The sequence below is a fragment of the Phyllostomus discolor genome, chromosome 8 (assembly GCF_004126475.2).
Source record: "Phyllostomus discolor isolate MPI-MPIP mPhyDis1 chromosome 8, mPhyDis1.pri.v3, whole genome shotgun sequence".
NCBI classification, from domain to species: domain Eukaryota; kingdom Metazoa; phylum Chordata; class Mammalia; order Chiroptera; family Phyllostomidae; genus Phyllostomus; species Phyllostomus discolor.
Genome location: NC_040910.2, coordinates 39,881,119 through 39,900,611, shown reverse-complemented (window position 1 = coordinate 39,900,611; position 19,493 = coordinate 39,881,119). Strand labels below are relative to the sequence as shown.

General features: G+C 55.0%; 1 protein-coding gene across 3 annotated transcripts in view; it reads left to right on the top strand.

Moving 5' to 3' along the window:
• DPP9 (dipeptidyl peptidase 9) overlaps window positions 1–16,307 on the top strand; it is a 35,029-nt gene extending 18,722 nt beyond the window's left edge. The window contains exons 11-21 of one of the 3 annotated variants that reach the window (XM_036032222.1): window positions 34–211; window positions 403–565; window positions 2,996–3,075; window positions 5,772–5,924; window positions 6,340–6,475; window positions 8,117–8,262; window positions 9,145–9,291; window positions 10,066–10,218; window positions 10,885–11,027; window positions 12,265–12,376; window positions 15,224–16,307. In XM_036032222.1, coding sequence (XP_035888115.1) covers window positions 34–211; window positions 403–565; window positions 2,996–3,075; window positions 5,772–5,924; window positions 6,340–6,475; window positions 8,117–8,262; window positions 9,145–9,291; window positions 10,066–10,218; window positions 10,885–11,027; window positions 12,265–12,376; window positions 15,224–15,316 — 1,504 coding nt within the window. In that variant the 3' untranslated portion in view covers window positions 15,317–16,307. Of the gene's footprint in view, window positions 1–33; window positions 212–402; window positions 566–2,995; window positions 3,076–5,771; window positions 5,925–6,339; window positions 6,476–8,116; window positions 8,263–9,144; window positions 9,292–10,065; window positions 10,219–10,335; window positions 10,471–10,884; window positions 11,028–12,264; window positions 12,377–15,205 lie in introns of those variants that run through there. The other 2 variants (XM_036032221.1, XM_036032223.1) reach the window with 2 other exon arrangements.
• Window positions 16,308–19,493: the final 3,186 nt, after the last annotated feature.

The following is a 19,493-nucleotide window of genomic DNA, read 5'->3' as shown; positions in this document are numbered from 1 at the left end:
CTGAGGCCCCTGTCTTCTCTTTCGTCCCCTCAGTGCCTGGGCCATGCTCCTGGACCGGCCCCAGCAGCGGCTTCAGCTTGTCCTCCTGCCCCCGGCCCTGTTCATCCCCACCACTGAGAACGAGGAGCAGCACGTGGCCTTCACCAGAGCCGTGCCCAGGAACGTCCAGCCATACGTGGTGTACGAGGAGGTCACCAGCGTGTGGATCAATGTAAGGGTGGGGAGATGCTAGGTGTGCAGCCCGGGTCCCCTGCGTGGAGAAGCAAGCTCAGGCAGGCCTCCCCCGGCCAGGGAGTGGAGAGACCGTGTGTGCCTCTAAACCCAGCCAGCCGTCAGAGCCCCACCTTCCCCTGTGGGGCGTGCCCCCACTCCTGACGCACCTTCTCTCTTCTGCCCCAACAGGTTCATGACATCTTCTATCCCTTCCCCCAATCAGAGGGTGAGGACGAGCTCTGCTTCATCCGCGCCAACGAAAGCAAGACCGGCTTCTGCCACTTATACAAGGTCACCGCCGTGTTACAGCCCAGTGGCTACGACTGGAGCGAGCCCCTCAGCCCCGGGGAAGGTGAGCAAAGTCTGAGTGACAGCAGTGCTCATCAAGTCTCCATGCGCCATTTGCTCCCGGATCCCACCCTTTGGCTGAGCCGCCTGTGATGGCGAAGCTAGCCTCTGGCGCACGTTATTCATGGCCTAGCGGGGCTATCGCAGCTAGTTGTCATTCATCAGTCAGGACTGGTTATTAGCACCCACCAGGTGCCAGGCCCTGCTCATACCAGGGGTTGGCAAGTTACAGCCACAGGTCAGTTCCATCTCGCTGCCTATTTCCGTAAAGTTTTAGTGGCACCTGGTCATCCCCCTTCATTTACGTATCCTCTGTGGAGGTTTTGTGCCATGACAGCAGAGTTGAAGAGTCATGCAAAAACAGTGAATGACGCTGCCCAGGAGTGATGAGCATGAGCAGGGAAGTGCAGCAGGGTAAGAGGTTAGAGAGGGAGGAGCTTTCTAGAATGGTTGGTCAGGAGGGCATCCCTGGATAATGTGCCATGCAGCAGAGACCTGGAGGACATGGTAGGGGTGGCGAAGGCAGCCACACAGAGCACTCCAGGCCCGGGAGCAGCCCGTGCAAGGGTCCTGGGGCAGGACCATGCCCAGCATGTTAGGGGAACAGCAAGAAAGCCTGGGTGACTGGAGCAGAGTGAACGAGGGGCAGGGAGGAAATGGGCAGGTCGTGCAGGGCCTTGTGAGTCTTGGGGAGGTCTTGAGCTTTTGCCAGTGGTCTGTACCAGCTTAAAATGATTCCTGGGTTTGCTGCGTGGAGTCTAGTCTCAGGGGCAAGAAGGCACAAGGACTGGAGTTGGGCGGTGAGGCTGACCCCGGTGGTTCGATTCTGGATGCACTTTGACCACTGGGCAGACACAGTTTGCCGGTGGGTTTTGGATGTGGAGTCTGAGACAGATGGAGGAAGGTATAGACACTTGGAAGATTATTGGAGTTCTAGTCTGAGGTGGAAAGACTGAAAGGGACAGTTTTGGGAGGGAAAACTCCAGAGGTGGGTTTTGGGTATGTTCAAGGTGAAGTGCTCAGCAGTGGGGGTGCAGTGCGGCAGCGGGCTTGTGTGCTCGGAGCTGGGGGGAGCAGAACGTACATGTACTCGCAGTGGAAGTATGGCCGTCCTCCCACTCGGACGGCATCCCAGCCTCAGGAAGGGCGGGACAGAGTGGCCGAGAAGTGAGCTGGGGCTCCTCTGGCTTGGAGCAGGGCTTACCCCTGGAAACTGCCAACACCAGGGCCGGGTCCCTCTCTTTGGGGGTCATCCTGGACACTGTGGGGGGTTGAGCAGCATCCCTGATCCCTACCCACTCCCCAGCTGTGACAACCATAGGTGTTTTCAGATGGCGCCCAGTGTTCCCTGGCACCGAGTCGTCCCAGGGTTGCCCCACAGGTTAGAGGTAGAGCCCACAAAGGAGCCGCCGGCAGCCACCATCTCGGGACAGAGACCCAAGTGAGGGTGTGTTCAGGGGTCCAGGAACTGAGGGGAGTCCAAGTGTCAAGAACAAGCGAAGCCACAAGCTATGAGGGGCTGAGGAGTGACTCCTGACTGAGGGCATTGTCACCCGGGGTGTAACGCGGCTATCACAGGCCAGCAGAGCTCCAAGGGGAGTTTTCTTTGGCTCATGAGTGTTTCCGCTTTTTGGTTTGTATGTTGACTTAACTGACCTCACCTAGCCTTGGGAAATATACTTGAAAAGTTCTCATTTCTGCCTCTTGAAATGGGCTGAGTGCTCAGATTTTACCTGTTGGTGGTTGAGTGGAGCTCGCAGCAGGTGCCTCTCACGAGACCTCCTGCTTTGGAGCTGGGCACACCCATTTTCCCATCAGCCTTGGGAGGGGGAGGGGCCAACTGTGTCCCCATATTGCACTACCTGTCACTGTCTTTCACCTGCTTGATGGCAATTGAACAGATGAGAAGGCTGGCCTCATTCACTTCAGAACCTTAAAAGCAACATCAATGTGTCCTGGTAAAGTGGGAGCAAGGCCAGGAACCTGGAGGGACACATGAGGGACAGGGATGGAGTGACAGTGGCAAGTGAAGTATACGGTCCTGTCAGACTCGGCCCAGCATGTGTGGTTGGCAGGACCCTCTGGGCCAACAGAAGCATGGGCTTGAATCTGGATGGCCAAGGAAGACTCAAGAACCTCTTGAGAGGGTAGCCCAGGGCTCAGAATGGGCGGGAGCAAGGTAGGGGTCTAGCCAGCTGAGCCATAGCCCATGCCTCAGCGGAGGGCCTCAGGGGTGGCAGGAAAATTGAGGAAGGGCAGGGCTGGCCTAGGACACAGAGGCTATAGACTGGCATTTGGCCAGTTGGTGGGGGCCAGCCTGGAAAATGTGGGCTCCGGGATAAGTCTGCTGTGGTGAAATTTGGTCTCGGTGCTTTGTGTCCCCATCACAGGTTCCTAGGGCCCCCTTCACCTCCTTTCCTTTCCTTCCTTCCAGATGAATTTAAGTGTCCCATCAAAGAGGAGATTGCGCTGACCAGCGGTGAATGGGAGGTTTTGGCCAGGCACGGCTCCAAGGTACCAGTGTCTCTATGTACACTTATACATGCACACCCGCGCGTGCACACACACACACACACCTTGTCCTTGTCCAGACCTTCTGTGCTTGTGGCTCGCCCTGCCCCCACCTGGCCACACACCCCTCCCACTCTGCTCCCTCCTCAGTTCCCACGTGCCCAGGGCCTCCGGGACTGTGATTCTGGCCAGCTGAAAACACCCTGGGTCCAGGGTGCAGGGCCTGCTCTAAGCATCTGTTATTGGATCCTGGTGGGTGGGGCCTGATCCATTCTCACGGCCACCTGGAGCTTTCTGTTGTCTCCTTCCGATCCATAAATCCACTTGTCCCTGGAAGAACGGTTTGTGGGATAGTTGGAGTGCCCACCATGGGAATGTTCTGCAGCTTCTGACCAGGGCCCACCCCAACGCCTTCCCACAGAGAGTTTTGGGAACCAAGAATGCGGCCACAGGGAAGCCTAGAAACATACCTTCCATTCCCCCAAACACACCATCATAAAAATGTGGCAAGCCTTTGCCTCTGGCTGAAGGGTCTTCACTGGGGTCCAGGTCTACAAAATTCCACGCTTTGCAGAGGCCCCTATAATCAGACTCCCTGCCTCTACCTCACACCAGCATAGATGTCTCTGGGACCAAAGACAGACATAGAGGTGTTGGCACACACGTGAGCTGCTCAGTGCTCTTCGCATGGCAAGAAAGAACAGCCAGTAAATGCTCGAGTGAGCGATCCAGGAGTGCACGGGTGGGTCCAGGCTCCGTAGACAACCGTTTGACTGTAATGTGACCACTCCTGACAGAATGCCGTGTGACTGACTTGTACAGACATCACTGCACATTCTTGGGAAAGAAGCAAAAGTGTAAAGCCATGGAGCATAGTCTTGGCTTTATCAGATTTCACATTCAAATCTCTGTGTGTGAGGAGAGCGGGCCAGAGGTTAGGTGCAAAGGTTAAAGGGCAGTCGCTTACTCTTAGTGGCTGTGCTGTGGTTGCAGCCAGTTTTGCTGGAGGTGTTGCTTCCCTCACCCCCAGCTCATAGCCTAGCCCTGCCCCTTAGTAGCTGGGTACTAAGACTCATTTTTCTCATCTGTGAAATGGGACCATTTAGTAGCTCTGATTCTTTCATCCTGACAGCCAGTCTCTGCCCCTCATCACTGCTGGCATCGGGGCCAGATGATTCTCTGCGAGGGGGTCCTGGGCCCTGCAGGGCATTGAGCAGCATCCCTGGCTTCTACTAGGAGTATTCCCAGTCCTGACAACCACAGGTGTCCCCAGACATGGCCAGGTGTCCCCTGGGGGCAGAATCACCCTGGGTGAGGACCCTGCTGTAAAGTAGTTAGAAGCCCTTGGCATACATGGCATCTGGCACACACACAAGCCCACATCATCACCTTTCTCTGTCACTGGAACTTTTCACCCTTAGCATACATTATCTTTTTACCCAGAAATGAAAAAACAAAGCAGTAGCATTTTAAAAATTAAAAAAAGGAAGGAGTGGCCCTCCCACATTTCTGCCTGAGGCCATGTGCCCCAACCTGTTTCGGCACCCCTCCGGAAAGACAGTGGCCCTAGTGGGCCCTGGGTCTGAGAGTGCCTACCAGTACTTCCCCACTTCTGCACCTTGTCACATCATCCCTGAGACAAAACCAGCTCTTAACTCTGTGTGGTCTGAGTTTTCCAACAACATCCTCTATTTCTAGAAAACCTTTATTTAAAAAGTATGCTAACAACAAATGCATTGGTGTTTGTTATAATAACTGAATCATTCTAGATGAGACTCAAGTTGGAATCCCCTTCGGTGCCCCCCCTGGACCCTGCAGCCGCCTCCCCTCCACGGAAATGCCCAGAGAGGAAAACCCCGCAGACCTTTCCTATTTGCACACGTTGTCTTAGGGGATTTCTAGAGGTTTTTTAGAAAATACAGTTTGTTTGTGCACCCAGAGAATTGTGCCATAATTGTGAGAAAAAAAATCCCACCTTTCTGGACATTCAAGTTGTCACCTTTCCTTAGTCTTAAGAACAGGTGAACATCTTTGTCCTCCCATTCCGAAGTCCCCTCCTGGGTGGAACCCTCGGGAGTGCTTCCCAGGGCCGGGTGGCCAGGGCAGAGGACTCGCCTCTTCAAGTGTTCTATCTCCCTGCTGCCAGGTCTGCCCTGAAAGACAGTGCCTCTTCTCATCGTCCAAGCAGGGCTTTTTCCTCCCATCCTCTGGACATCACCACAGAACCACACAGGGCCTGGTGGGGGTTCTGCCAGCAAATAGGTGGGGCAGAGAGTGCCACCTCTTAACCCCGTTCATCTGGGTCACAGAGGTGGGCTGAACCCGCCTGGGACCAGGGCCTGGGCCTAGCAGGTCCTTGGGCCCAGGATGGCCCCTCCCTCAGCCTCTGTCCAAGACATTGGCCCTCAGCTCCCACCCAAAGGTTCTGGGCACACCCAGGGTAACTGTCCAGGCTTCTGATCCTAAGTCGCCTCAGGACGTGCAGTCAGCCCAGCCAGATTGGGATCGTCTCCTGCTCCACAGGGTCCGAGAAGGGCGTCTCTCTCAGACACTCCTGTAGCCAACTTGGGGGATAACAAGTTCCCTGTTCACAGAACACTGGGCCCTCCCTGTGGGGACAAGGAGAGGGGCGGGGGCCATGGGAAGGCAGGCACGGGAAGCATGGGGCAGTGTCATAAGGATCCCCGGTGTCCCCACAGATCTGGGTCAACGAGGAGACGAAGCTGGTATACTTCCAAGGCACAAAGGACACGCCCCTGGAGCACCACCTCTATGTGGTCAGCTATGAGTCAGCCAGCGAGATCGTGCGCCTCACCACACCCGGCTTCTCGCACAGCTGCTCCATGAGCCAGGTGGGCACTCCCCTGAGCCCTGGTGCATTCAGTGGCACCATCCCTGCACCTGCCCTTAGCCTCTTGGAACATTCTAGAACATCTGATAGTAGCCAAGCATAGGGTAACTCCCCATCCAAAGCAAACACTTGGTAGAACCAGAGAGATGAGTGGGCTCTAGCGTCAGAAGGATCTGGGTCTGCCCATATGGGGCTCTTGGCCAGGGGATGGATTCCTCTTGGCCTCAGTTTGCTTATCTGCAAAATGGGAGTGATGGTAATAGCAGCCACCCTGTGTGGGTGGAGTTTTGAGGTTTAAATGAGCACTCACCGAGGGTAAAGATGGTAAATGTTCAGTGAAGGTTGGCGGGTAATGGGGCAAAGGGCACAGAATCAGAAGCGGGTAGAGGTGCTCAGTGCCCCCATCCTACCCACAGAATTTCGACATGTTCATCAGCCACTACAGCAGTGTGGGCACACCGCCCTGTGTGCACGTCTACAAGCTGAGCGGCCCTGAGGACGACCCTCTACACAAGCAGCCTCAGTTCTGGGCCAGCATGATGGAGGCGGCCAGTGAGTAACCCCAGACCCCCCAGAGCTTTGACCCAGTCCTTCCTCTTGGGAGTCTCAGCTTGCCCGTCTATAAAATGGGATGGGGTCCCATTAAATAACAGTGGTGAGAGGAGGTTGTCCTCGAGGGTCTGAGGCAGCAAGCATGCCCAAAGCCCTGCCTGTGAGGTCTGCCCAGCACCCGGCCCCTCCCAGCAGCCCCAAGAGCTCGTTGTTGAACATGACCACCAGCCCCAGCTATCCTCTGGGCCCTTCCACCTGGGACAGTCTCTCATTTCTGCACTGCAGTCAAGGCCTCACAGAGCAGACTCAGTTCAGGACCTGACTGCCTGACAGGGGGTCCCCATAGAGCACAGGTGGCAAACAAGGCCTGCGGGCCAAATCCGGCCCTCCACCTTGTTTCATTTGGCCTAGCACCTCATTTCTATCCTGTGGCAGCACTGAGTTCTCACTTAACTGTTAAGGAGTAGTTACATTTATACAGTTCTAAAATTTCATTCAGCCCTTTGAAGGCAACTGCGAGGCTGATGTGGTAGCCCCCGGTGAAAATGAGTTGGACACCCCTGCTGTAGAGGGCATCCCTCTCCTTGGGGGATGCTGTCTCTAGGGGCACAGGGCAGATGCTCCGAAGCCTTGGTGGGAGAAGCCCAGGAGTCCGTCTCTAGAGGAGTCTCAGGAAACAGGAGGCAGTGTGTCCATTTGTCCAGGAGCCTGGAGGGTGGCCCGGACTCAGCTGGGGTAACCCCGGGTTCCAGTTCTGGCTGCAGAGCCATGGGCAAGTCAGCTTGTCTCCCTAAAATGTTCCTTTATGTATAAAATCGTGCAACACTCATTCTTGGCATGAAAATCAAACCCTTGGAATACACAAGAATCTCTCCCTGGGAAGGACTCTGTTCCCTGACGCCAGCCCTGCCACTTTCTAGATTTCCCGGTGTTTCAGGAAATAAGGAGCTCTGGCATTTGTAGAGTCTTCTCTGGGTTAAAAGCACCTCATTATATCATCACCCCCTGGAACCTCGGTAGATGCAAAGCCTCTCCACCCAGTAACTCAGTCTGACTCCTCATGTCACCATGGACGTGATGGAGCAGGACCTTCAGCCCTGGTTGTACAGATGGGAAGGGGTCTTGCACAGCAGCGGGGAGCAGTGGTGGGAACTTGAGCGTCCTAATGCCAAGCCCTGGGTCTGCAGGCATGTCTGCAGGCAGCCTCTATGAGAGGTTGGCCAACCATGGGCAGATCCCTCCTCGGCACTTAAAGCCCAAAGCACTCTCCACCCCTTTCCAGAACACCTTCGACAACCCCTGAACTACATCACCACCTACTTTTAACTTTTAAGTCTGCAACCTGTTTACCTGAATAAAATTATCGTAGAGAAAGACCTTTCTTTGCCATCATGATCCAAACACCAGTGTTGCTTTGCCAAAATGAAAGCGATTCTAAAAATCAGAGAGGAGCAAACCATGAAATTGGCTGTTAGTCAAATCCCAGAAGTGTCATTACCTCTATGGGGGAAAGCAGCGTCGGGCTGCTGGAGCAGGGTACCTCCAACCCAGCCTCGGTGGGTGGGGGCCAGGCAGTGGGGTGTGGGTGTTGGCCACCTGTGGGGTCCTGCCTGAGTAGCCACGGCTTCTCTGTCTCTGCAGGCTGCCCCCCTGATTACGTGCCCCCGGAAATCTTCGACTTCCACACGCGGTCTGACGTGCGGCTCTACGGCATGATCTACAAGCCACATGCTGTACAGCCAGGGAAGAAGCACCCCACCGTCCTATTTGTGTACGGAGGTCCTCAGGTGGGTGCTGACTGGCTCTCTACACCCTCTCCTTCCATGCCAGGACTCGGGTGCCCCACCCCATCCCCACTGACCACCCTGGGTTCTGGGGTCCCTCGATCTTCTGCCTCTGGCTTTCTGTACAATTTATCCTCCCTAATGACCACCCACCCCTCCTCACCCTCTTATGTTCCCCGTCCCTTTCTCCCTCACCCCCACGTGTTCATTTGGGCCACCTGCCCAGTAGTGGTCCACTCTCCCCAGCATAGGGACAGAGGTGGCCTGAGCCCTGGGCCCAGTTCCCTAAGAAGGGGACAAGGCCAGGCTGGCAGGTCCATCTAAGACAGTAGTTCTCACTTGGGAGTGTTCTTTCCCCCAGGGGACACTGGACGATGTCTGGGGACATATGTAGTTGTAACAACTTGGGGAAGCACTCCTGGCATCAGTGGGTGGAGGCCAGGGATGCTCTGTACACTCTGCAGTGCCCAGAACGTCCCCCCGCCCCAACACACACACAGAATGACAAGGTCCCAGACAGTAACAGTGCCAAAGCGAGGAGCTGGTTTAAATCAAGTTCCTCAGAGAAGCAATCCGCTGCCACCAGCCGCTCCCCCTACCAGTTTTTATGCCTGCTTTTTAGAGATAACTGAGGGGTATACAAGATGCAGAAAGTAGCTGATGAAATAAGAGAAGGCTCCAGGGAGGGCCTAGCTGAGAAGAGAGCTCTACTGGGGCCTCCCTCTCTGCACCACATTCTAGGCGCAAGGCCTGCTGCAGCTCCCATCTTCCCCTGCCCCCTTCCAGAGCCCTTCTGGGCGGTTCACAGCCTTCACTATAGAGAACAGGGGCCTTGATTAGGCTGTAAAACAAAGCCCCATGTTTTCTCTTTGCCTTCCCTCACAGGTACAGCTGGTCAATAACTCCTTCAAGGGAATCAAGTATTTGCGGCTCAACACGCTGGCGTCCCTGGGCTACGCCGTGGTTGTGATTGATGGCAGGGGCTCATGTCAGCGAGGGCTTCGGTTCGAAGGGGCCCTGAAAAACCAAATGGTAACTCCTCTTCCCAGTCTCTCTGGACCCTTCCTGTGTGGTGAAGGGAGATCTTGGTTTGGTTGGCTCGGGGTTTGGGGTGGCTCCGGGGCACCGCCTTCAAGGACTGTCCTGGCCAGGATGCCAGGCATAAATGGAGCAGCATTTCAGAACCAAGGGGAACATCTGCTCTGCTGCTCAACCCCGAGCTTCACCCTGTGAGAGACAGGTGTACACTGTTCCACCTGCTGCCGGAGACCAGACACAGCCAGACATGTCAGCACAGGCCGGGTGGCGGGAGGTGCCAAGGGCTGGGCCCGACAGGGACTGGTGTCTGTGGGAGTGGAGCTCATGGTGGTGATGATGATGAGGGTGATAATGGTGAGGAAGAGGAGAACGTTGGTGGAGATGATGACAGTGAGGGCACCAACTGTTCACTGAGCCCTGCTATGTGCCAGACCTCTGATATGGGACACTCACCATCTCTCACTCACTGTAGAATGGGTCCTACTTAGGTTAACATCCTTGTCTTGGGGATGCGAAAACTGAGGCCCAGATGGGATGTGACTTTCTCGGAGTCACTGAGCTGGGAGGTTGCAGGGCAGGTGGTGCCGGGCCTCTCTAACTGCTGCCCCAGCGGTCAGGCAGAGCGTGAACAGGGCTTGGAGAACGGGATGCCTTCCAGAAAGCTGCTCTGATCTGGGAGGGACAGGACCCCCCGCAGGGACAGAGGTGGGGCAGCAGGGCGCACACCCGGGAGGAGGCCCCTGAGAGGTTCCTGGCCTCATCCCCCAGGGCCAGGTGGAGATTGAGGACCAGGTGGAGGGCCTGCAGTTCGTGGCTGAGAAGTATGGCTTCATTGACCTGAGCCGGGTGGCCATCCACGGCTGGTCCTACGGAGGCTTCCTCTCGCTCATGGGACTGATCCACAAGCCCCAAGTGTTCAAGGTGGGTCCCACCCCCGACCGCTCCCTCTTTGTCTACCAGCGCCCACCTGTGTCCCTTGGAGCCCCCAGGGGAGGCATCTTGGCAGGGGCTTTGCCACGTGGCTGTTTCTCCCTGCAGCAGCCCCACGGGGCCAAGCCCCCCTCCTCATTGCCCGCCACTGCTGACCCCAGGATGGCGTCCGGCTGCACAAAACCCCGCCAGCAGCTTTCTGTGGGAGGCTGAGCCTGGGACCCCGGCCTCGGATGGGCAGAGGTGGGGCATGGTGTGAAGAGCATCGGGGGAGGGGCCCCCAGGCCGGCGGCACTGTCCGGGCACCGCGGGGCGGCGATGAGGAGGAGGAGGAGACAGAGAGGCAGTGGGACCAGGGAGGGGCCGATCCGGCCTCGACATGCCCATTCAATTAGCCCTCCCTCAACAGCGCACGGTCCACGGGGACACACGGTCTGAGGGCCCCTCCCTGCTAGCCCCCCCCCCCCCATGCATGCCCTCCGAGGGAGGCCCTGGGACAGCCGGCTGAGCAAGTGCTCCTGGAACCTGACCCGTGTGTGCCCCCCTCTCTCTCTCTCTCTTTCTCTCTCTCTCTCTCCCCCCCGCACCCCCTGCCTTTCCACCTCTCTGCCTCTCCCCACACCCACTTCTGCACTCTCCATCCACTGTGGCCCTCAGGTGGCCATTGCAGGTGCCCCGGTCACAGTCTGGATGGCCTACGACACAGGTTACACGGAACGCTACATGGATATCCCGGAGAATAACCAGCTCGGCTATGAGGCGGGGTCTGTGGCCCTGCACGTGGAGAAGCTGCCCAATGAGTAAGGCTCCCGCCTGCCCCGGAAGCTCCGAATCACCAAGGCCCTCCAGCTCTGACACTACACTCCTGTGGCTTCCGCTCCTCTGCTCCTCTGCTTGAGCCTCACATGCCTGCCGCATCACAGCCCTGTCTCCTCTCTGCTCTCCCAGGAAGTGGGCACCTGCGTGCTCTGGGAGGGGGCCCCTGGCCCTGCCTTCAGAAGGCTGGAAGAAGGTTCTAGATTTGTACCACTGCACATGTGGGCTGCCCTCACTACTGAAGCACATCGTCCACCATGGACCCATCAATTGGTCTGCAGCCTGAGCAGCCTCTGTCTTGCTGGTTTTGACATGTGTTTGCAACGTCAGCTCGATGGGACCAGCCCCGATGTCCCGGGTCATGCTTTCGGCATTGGCATCTCCTTTTCTGGTTGAAAGGAGTCAGTGTTGCCATGTTCTGCTCTGGCTCTCTCTGAGTATGTGCCGGGCTCCCGTGTCTTTCATGCTGGTTCCCGTTACCTTACACCGACCTGAGGCCCCTCCACAGTGAAGCTGCTCTTCGTCTGGAGTGTGGCCTGGGCTCCTTGGGGGCACCAACGTGCAGCCCAGCTTGGAACCCCCTGCTTAAATTTAAGTTCGCATTCACTCACGTCCATTGCAATAACAAATCCCTGGAGACATAGATCGCTGGTTGCCAGGGGATGGGAGTGACCGCTGATGGGCATGGGCTTCTGCTTTGGGGCAGTGGAGTGTTCTGGATCTACATAGAGGTAATGGTTGTAGGACCTTGTGGATGCACCAAGTGTTCACTTCCAAACAAGTTAACTTGAAGTTATGTGAATTTCATCTCCATAAATTACTTTCTAAAATCAAAATTTTAAAAATTACAGTTCTTTGGCCACTCTTCCCACATTTCACGTGCTCAATAGCCATGCGTGGTGTTGATGGTGATTTTAGGGCTGGGTAGGTCTAGAACATTCCGTCATCCCAGAGAACCTTGGGGCGGCATTGCCCTAAAAGCTTTGCTGTAGCTTAGGGCACTGCACACACAGCTGAGAGCACTCTTCTCCCCTCCTTGTCAGGAGGAAGTGAGGAGGTCTTCTCAACCCACCAGTTGTGCCCCCTGCCACTTCCAGTTCCGCCACCTTCTCTTGCTTTTGTCCTCGCTGCCCCTGGGCTGGCCGGGGACTCTGGGACTAACTGCCTCGGGGCAGGAGAGGAGGGTCCCGGCTCAGACCGTCACCCCATTTTGTCTTTCAGGCCCAACCGCCTGCTCATCCTACACGGCTTCCTAGATGAGAACGTGCACTTTTTCCACACCAACTTTCTCGTCTCCCAGCTGATTCGAGCCGGAAAACCTTACCAGCTCCAGGTGGGTGGCTCCTGGACATTTTGGGCCCATCCCAGGACCTGGCAGGGTGGGCAGGGCGATCCGGGTGCACTTGCCACCTCTTCCAGGGCATCTGTGGTCACCCTGCACTGCCCACTTCAGTGCTCCCTGTATCCAGCCTTCATTCGTGCTTCATTCAGCAGTCATGGGTTGGTCTTTGCTGCCCTCAGTGCTGGGAACACGGCCAGAGTCCTTCCGACCCAGGGCCTGCTGGAGTGAGGTCATTGCTACCAGATTATCACACAGGCATAGGTTTTATTTTAAACAAAGAGATTTGCTTTGGAGGAACTGTCTGGTGTTCTGGAAGCATCTAGGTGGGTGTCGCCTTGAACAGGATGTCAGAGAAGAATTCCCTGAGGAGGTGACACTTAAGGGCACTAAAGACTGAGTGGGAGTCAGTTAGGCCCTGGGGGTCGGGGCAGGTGTGGAGGACACCAGACCCAGGGAGCTAGGTGGAGGAAGCAGGTCAGGGACAGGAAACTAGGGTGACTGGTGGGATAAGTGGGAGAGGAGTTGGGGACGGGGCAGGCCCAGCTGGCTAGGGCTTCAGCCACCCAAGGAGAGGTGAAGAGTGGGTATTGGGAGAGGGGTGGACTTTAGTAGTAAGGGGTGGGACCTTGGTGGGGGGCTAGACTTCAGCATCAAGGGGGTGGGTCTTGGGTGAGGGGCAGAGCCTTGCCTGGAGTTTGTTCTAAAGATGAGAGGAGGTGTCTGGGCCTGGGAGCAGGACTGTGACTGTTCCTGCCAGGGACCAGCACCCTTCTAGCACCTGTAGGCGAGGGCCCATGGGACATGAGCCACATGGTCAGCTGTCCCGACGGGAATGGGGTCAACAGTCAGAAGCAAGAGGCTTGGTGGACTGTGGAGCTCTTCTGGGGGGAGAGAGGGACAGATTTTACCACATCCTGCTGTCACAGTGTCATTCTGCTTCCAACTCCATATGCTTGCTCTGTCCTGTTGGAGACGCCATAACTGAGGGTCACAGAGCAGGAGGCACTGGCTTTAGGGAGCTGTGACTGGACACACACTTGCCAGATGTGGCAGGAGGGAGGCAGGCAGAGCTTCTGTGGGGTGAGGAGCTGTCGGAGTGCCTCTCAGCAGCCCCGTCCGCACCCGCTTCTGCTTCTCGCCAACAGGCCAGAGCAGGTCAGGTCAGGTCAGCTGCAGGTCAGGGCAAAAGTCAGGTGGGACCAGAATGGACCCTCAAGTGTCCCTCTGAACTAAAAACTCGAAATCATGAGGCAGGCAGCTGGGGCAGCTGTGCCCTCCTGAGGCAGCTGTGCCACCTCCCTTCAAGGTGGCAGGTCTGCTAACCTCAAGGCTCATGTCCTCATCTGTGGAATGGGCAAGGGGGCCCCTTCCTCCCAGGGAGGCTGTGAGGGTCAAATGGGCTCTCCCCAGGAAAGCACTTAGCATGTGGGGTTTTTCCTGAGCCCCGCCTCCCCAGGAGATGCCCAAAGTTGAGATTGCACACTCTATGGGGGTGGGAGCAGGGTGCCCCCTGAGGGAGATGAATAGCAACCCCCCTCCTGGTTCAGACACCCTGAAACAGTTGGACTGGCAGCCGGCAGCCCAGTTTGTTCATGCATCACAGCTGTCCTGTGCCATTCCCTGGGCTCAGGCCCGGAGCACGGTGGGGAGCCAGACAGACGCGCTCCCTGCCCTCACAGCCCCGGAGGATGGAGAAGCAGCCAGGCAGCCACAGTCAAGGTGGTGTGAAGGGACGACGGCAGCAGGGTCTGTGCTGGGCATTCCCGGTGCCCCAGGCGGGAAAGCAGTGGCACCTGTGAGACTGCAGGACCCAAGAGGCTGAGTCTTGATGTCAGTCTGGCAAGTTCTTGCAGAGCTCTGAGCTGGGGTCAGTCTGATCAGACTGACGATTCATCCAGGGGTGGAGTATAGAAGGCAGGAGTGGAGGAGGGGAGAATTCTGGGTGGTCGGATGCATCCCCAGAGTCATGGGATAGGGCAATTGCCATGGGCCTCGAGAGAGGAATAGTTTAGTTCAGAAACCCATCTCACTGGCAGAAAGAGGTGAGGAGCAGGCCTTCTGGGCCTGGTGCCAGCCACATGCTTTGGGAAAGTCTGGAGCAGGTTCACGACTATTCCATGAGCCCCCAGGGCCCATCCAGGAGCTATTGGAGTGTGGAAATGGGGCCAGAAGCAAGACCTGTGCTCCTGTCGCTGGTCTACCTGGGACATCACCTCAGCCAGGTCTCAGGGACTGGGTAGTTCCATGGGTGTGGCCCTTGGCACTAGCATGCTGCTGCCTCTCTCTGGGGATGACTCCCTTTGCAGTGGTGAGAGGGCCCAGGAATCAATTGGCAAAGCCTGGCAGGAGGCTGTGCCGGGAGCCTTTCTGTGTGCAGTCCAGAGGTGGCCTTTTGGTAAAACGCAAATAGCTCCCGAGGTTTGAAGTTCTGCCCCTCCACTGACATGGGTTCATTGCACCTCCTTAGGTTTGGGGACGGAGTGGCAGTACCATTCCTTAAGTCTTTCATATGTGCAAGTGCTCTATGTTTTAGTGACCCTCAGAAAGATCCTGCAAGGTCCAAATTCTTTGCTCCATTTTCAAGGGGGTGACTGCAGTCAGGGAGACAGTCACTTGCCCAGTTACACAGCGGGCTGACTGGCAGCGGGCAGGACTGGAATCAGTTTTGTCAGCTCCAGGGCTTGTGCTCTTCTGTCTCCACCTGGAGGGGATGGTGGCACAGCTGCCCGCCCAGGGGGGTACTCTGAACCAGAAAGAGGGAGGGGCTCCAGGGTGCAGGGGTAGGCCTGCAACTCCAGCAGGGTCCCTTGGTGTCACCAGCCCTCCTTCTCTGCCCAGATCTACCCCAACGAGAGACACAGCATCCGCTGCCCCGAGTCCGGCGAGCACTATGAAGTCACGCTGCTGCACTTTCTACAGGAATACCTCTGAGGGCCCACGCGCACTCAGCTGCACATTTAGAGCACAAGTGGCTTCACTGCCGCCGCCGCCACCACCAGGGGGACCAGGCGGGAAGGAACGAGTGGCCTCACAGCCACCAACCCTGCAGCGCCCTCTTCTCAGCCCCCGCTGAACTGCCCCAGGCCCAAGAGCCACCGCCTTCACATCCCGACGCCTTTCATTTTTTAAAATGCTCCTGGATTCTTTGCCTGCTACTTCTTGGTTGCCAAGACAGAAAGACAAGGCTGACATCCACGAGGCACTTCCTAAAGCCATCCTCTCCTCTTCCCGTTGTCTGGGAGCGGGAGGCCTGAGCTCTTCTGGCCACTGGAGAGGCTGGGTCTGCCTCCTGGGCCCTGACCCACTGCCGCACCCAGCACAGAAGCATGCGATTGCCTTTTCTCCCCACCTGCCCCACTTCCTATTGTGTTTTTGTTTTGGGGACGTTTTTCATAATTATTTAAAAGACAGAAAGCAAGAGGTGCCTAAATCTAGAATTGGGGTCTGCCGCTGAGCAATGGGCTTCAGCCCACTCAGTACCTGGGGAGCCCCACCTCTCTCGAAGCCCAGAGTGGGGAGCGGTGGCCGGCAGGTGTGAGCGATGTATGTGGTGCAGGGCCACCCTCCTGGGCCCACCTCCCCAGCTTCAGGTAGGCTCCGAACTCGTCCAGCTTCCGTCTCTGCTGCCTGGTGGCTGGTGCCCACTTCCCAGCCCTCCGGCCACACGTCTGCCGGGCCTGCACAGACCGGTTTCCGGGGTTGGGAATGGAACCATCCCCGCCTCAGGGTTATCTTTACTCCTTCCTTTCCCTCCCTGCCAAGAGTTCTGCCAGGGGTGGGCAAAAAAGAAGAAGAAAGAGGAAAAAAAAACCCCACCAGAAACAAACCACCTCTACATATTATGGAAAGAAAATATTTTTGTCAATTCTTATTCTTTTATAATTATGCGTGTAAGGAGTAGTCTCATTAAACGATTCCAGATGGAAGCACTGCCCCCTGCCCACAGTTCCTTCTAAGCCCTGGGGGTGGGGGTGGGCATGGGGTGTAGCCTTTCTGAGTGTGCGGAGTCCAGGTGGTGATGGAGCCAAAGGCATAATGGTCTTTGCAGTCAGTCCTGGGCACTTGGCATGAAAGGGGGAGAGGCACTGTGCTCTGGCTGGAAGAAGCCCCACTCCTCATCAGAGTGGCCCAGAGGGGACAGTCCCCTCTGTCCTGATGTGTCATTTGAGGACCAGCATAGGGTGTGGCAGGCGGCCTATACTGTCTGCCACCCTTTCCCAGGGCGACAGCACCTGAGGTGCAGCGTCCTTCCAGCTGAGTGCCGTGGGCCACCATGACTTCCTCTTGCAGCTGTGCTTGTCCAGAGACTTGACTCCATGGTCCAGAGGTCCAGAGACCCCCTTTTTATGTTCGTCCCCATAACAGAGGCCGGGGGAGACTGGAGACTGTGCCCGTGTAGACAGCGTGTGTAGTACTGGAGTTTCTGATGACTGGATGGTCTTGCTGAGTGTGATCACCCCCTCCATCCTTCGAGAAGCTCCGCCTTTTTTTTTTTTCTTACCCTCACACAAAGACATTTTTTCATTGCTTTTTAGAGAGAGGAGGGGGAGGGGAGAGAAATATTGATGTGAGAGAGAAACATCAATTTGTTGCCTTCTCGCATGCACCCTGACCAGAACTGAACCCACAAAGCAGGCATGTTTCTGATGGGAATCCAACCTGCAACCTTTTGATCTATGGGAGGAGACACTCCAACCAACTGAGCCACACCATCCAAGGCTCCACTTTTATTTGTTTATTTTTTTAAGATTTTTATTTGTATATATTCTTAGAGAGGGTGAGGGAGAGAAACATTGATGTGCGAAACATCAGTTGGTTGCCTCTCACAGGCCCCCAACTAGAGACCTGGCCCACAACCCAGGCCTATGCCCTGCCTGGTAATTGAACAGGTGACCTTTCCATTCACAGGTCAGTGCTCAATCCAGTGAGCCATACCATCCATGGCCGCACTTTTATTTTTAATGGCTTAAAAAAATGAACTTGGGTATAAAAGGGTATGGAGAGGAAGGACACCCTCCCTCCCACCCAGCAGGTGAGCCCTCCTCCGTTTCTTTGTTTCTATTCTCACCTGAGGACAGTTTTTTACTGCTTTTTAGCAAGAGAGGAAGGAAGAGAGAGAAACATCTATGTGAGAGGGAAACATCAATTCATTGCCTCCTGTAAGTGCCTGGACCAGGGATCAAACCCACAACCCAGGATGATGCTCTAACCAACTGAGCCACAGTGGCCAGGGCCTGAGTCTCTATTTTTAATAAGTGCATCCTACTCAGCTTTGTGAACATGCTATAATTTATTTTGCCAGGCACCTATCAAGGGATAAGTTATTTGGGGCTTTTTGTATTAATTAGCATAAATCAGGTCAGCTGGCCTCTGTAAAGAGACAGATAGTAAATATTTTGGACTTTATGGGCTGGATAGTCTGTGTTGCAATTACCCAACTTTGCCCTTGTAGTTCAATAGCAGCCACCAACATATGTAAATGAGTAGGCATGGCTGTGTGCCAATAAAACTTTATTTATAAAACCAAGCAGCTGGCTGGTTTCAACCCACAGGCTGTAATTGGACAGCCCCTGGTATAAATGATACTGCATTGTACATATTTTGGGCATATGTTTGAGTTTACTGGGTAAATTCCTAGAATTAGGAAAAGGCACATTCATTTTTAATTTTAAAGAATTCTGTCAAAGTGCCTTCCAAAGCGAATGTCTCAGTGTACACTTTGCCAGGAAAGCAGTGTGCCAGCTTCTCCACTCCTCTACCAGGGTTGTGTGTCATGGAACATTTCTACCTCCATCAGTCTTACAGGTGCAACGTGGCATCTCTCAGTAATTGCACTCAAATTTCGTTTATGTGTTAACACTTGTTTACTGTTCGTGAATACCTGTTGTCATACAGGTTGCAAATTGAACTATGTTGCTGACTTCAAACTGTTCAGGAAGCTCAGCCAATGAATGCTTAAAATCATCTCGGGAGCACATCTTTCACTTAACCCACTGTGCAATGGAGCAGAAAGGGAACTAGTTGTAAGTCACAGAATGATAGAAACTGGTAAGAAAGGGGACACTGGGGTTGCCCTGAGAGGCTTGGCAGCTCAAAGCAGGAACTCTTCATCAGAACCTCTGTCCCTGCCTCACTGGTCAGCACTCAGATTGTCACGAGACAACATCTACCTGCCAACCTTCAGTTAGTCACATTCCTGCCCCAACAACGAGGTCAAGAAAGGGAAGTGGGGTGCCAGCAGGAAGGGGAAATGGATGAGGGGCAGCTACAAAAGGACTCTACCTTAGCAGGTCTCAAGTATCAGGACTTGTAGCAGGATACAAGTAATACTAGTATCAGCTATCTCAGAAGAGGCAGGTTAGAAATATGCCACTTGTTCCCTTCACCACTGCTGGGGGTCCCGTCAGCCGAGGGTCCCTGAGGCTGTGTGAGGTTCCCCATGTGTATGCCTGACTCCTTTCCCCACGCAAGTGCTCCTTTCTCCCCTACTGGAAAGGACCCGTATGTGATGGACATAAAACCTTGTGTCACATCAGTTGCAGATATTTTACTGGTTTGTTGTTTGCCTTCCAAACATGTTTATGGTATTAAAAAAAATAACTAGACACATATGAAGTTGCAAAAAATAGCACAGAGTCCTGTATACCCTTCACCCAGCTTACATCTTAACCACAGTGCACTGTCAGCCCAGGAAACTGGCAGGGCAATGCCATTAACTAGAGTAAACCTTATTCTCACGGTGTCAGCTTTCGAGTGCATTCATTTCTCTGCATGTGTAGTTCTGTTCCAGTTTGTCATCAAGCAGATTCCTGTAACCACCACCGCAATCACAACACAGAAATGTTTATTTACCACAAGGAGCTCCTGCGTGCAGGCCCCTTATATCCACACCGACCCCGTTTATGGTGTCCTGACATAGGAAGTCCGTAACATTTGTGTGTCATCAGGTTTTTGTTTTTGATTTCTGGATTTCATGTCATGATTAGAAAGTGGGATCTTTGAATCGATGGCTTTTTCTTTTAATTCCTTCAATGTGATTTTTTTTCTTTTGAGGCAAAAAAAAAAAGGCTTGAGGCTCTTTTTCTGAACACACACACAGAAAAAACAA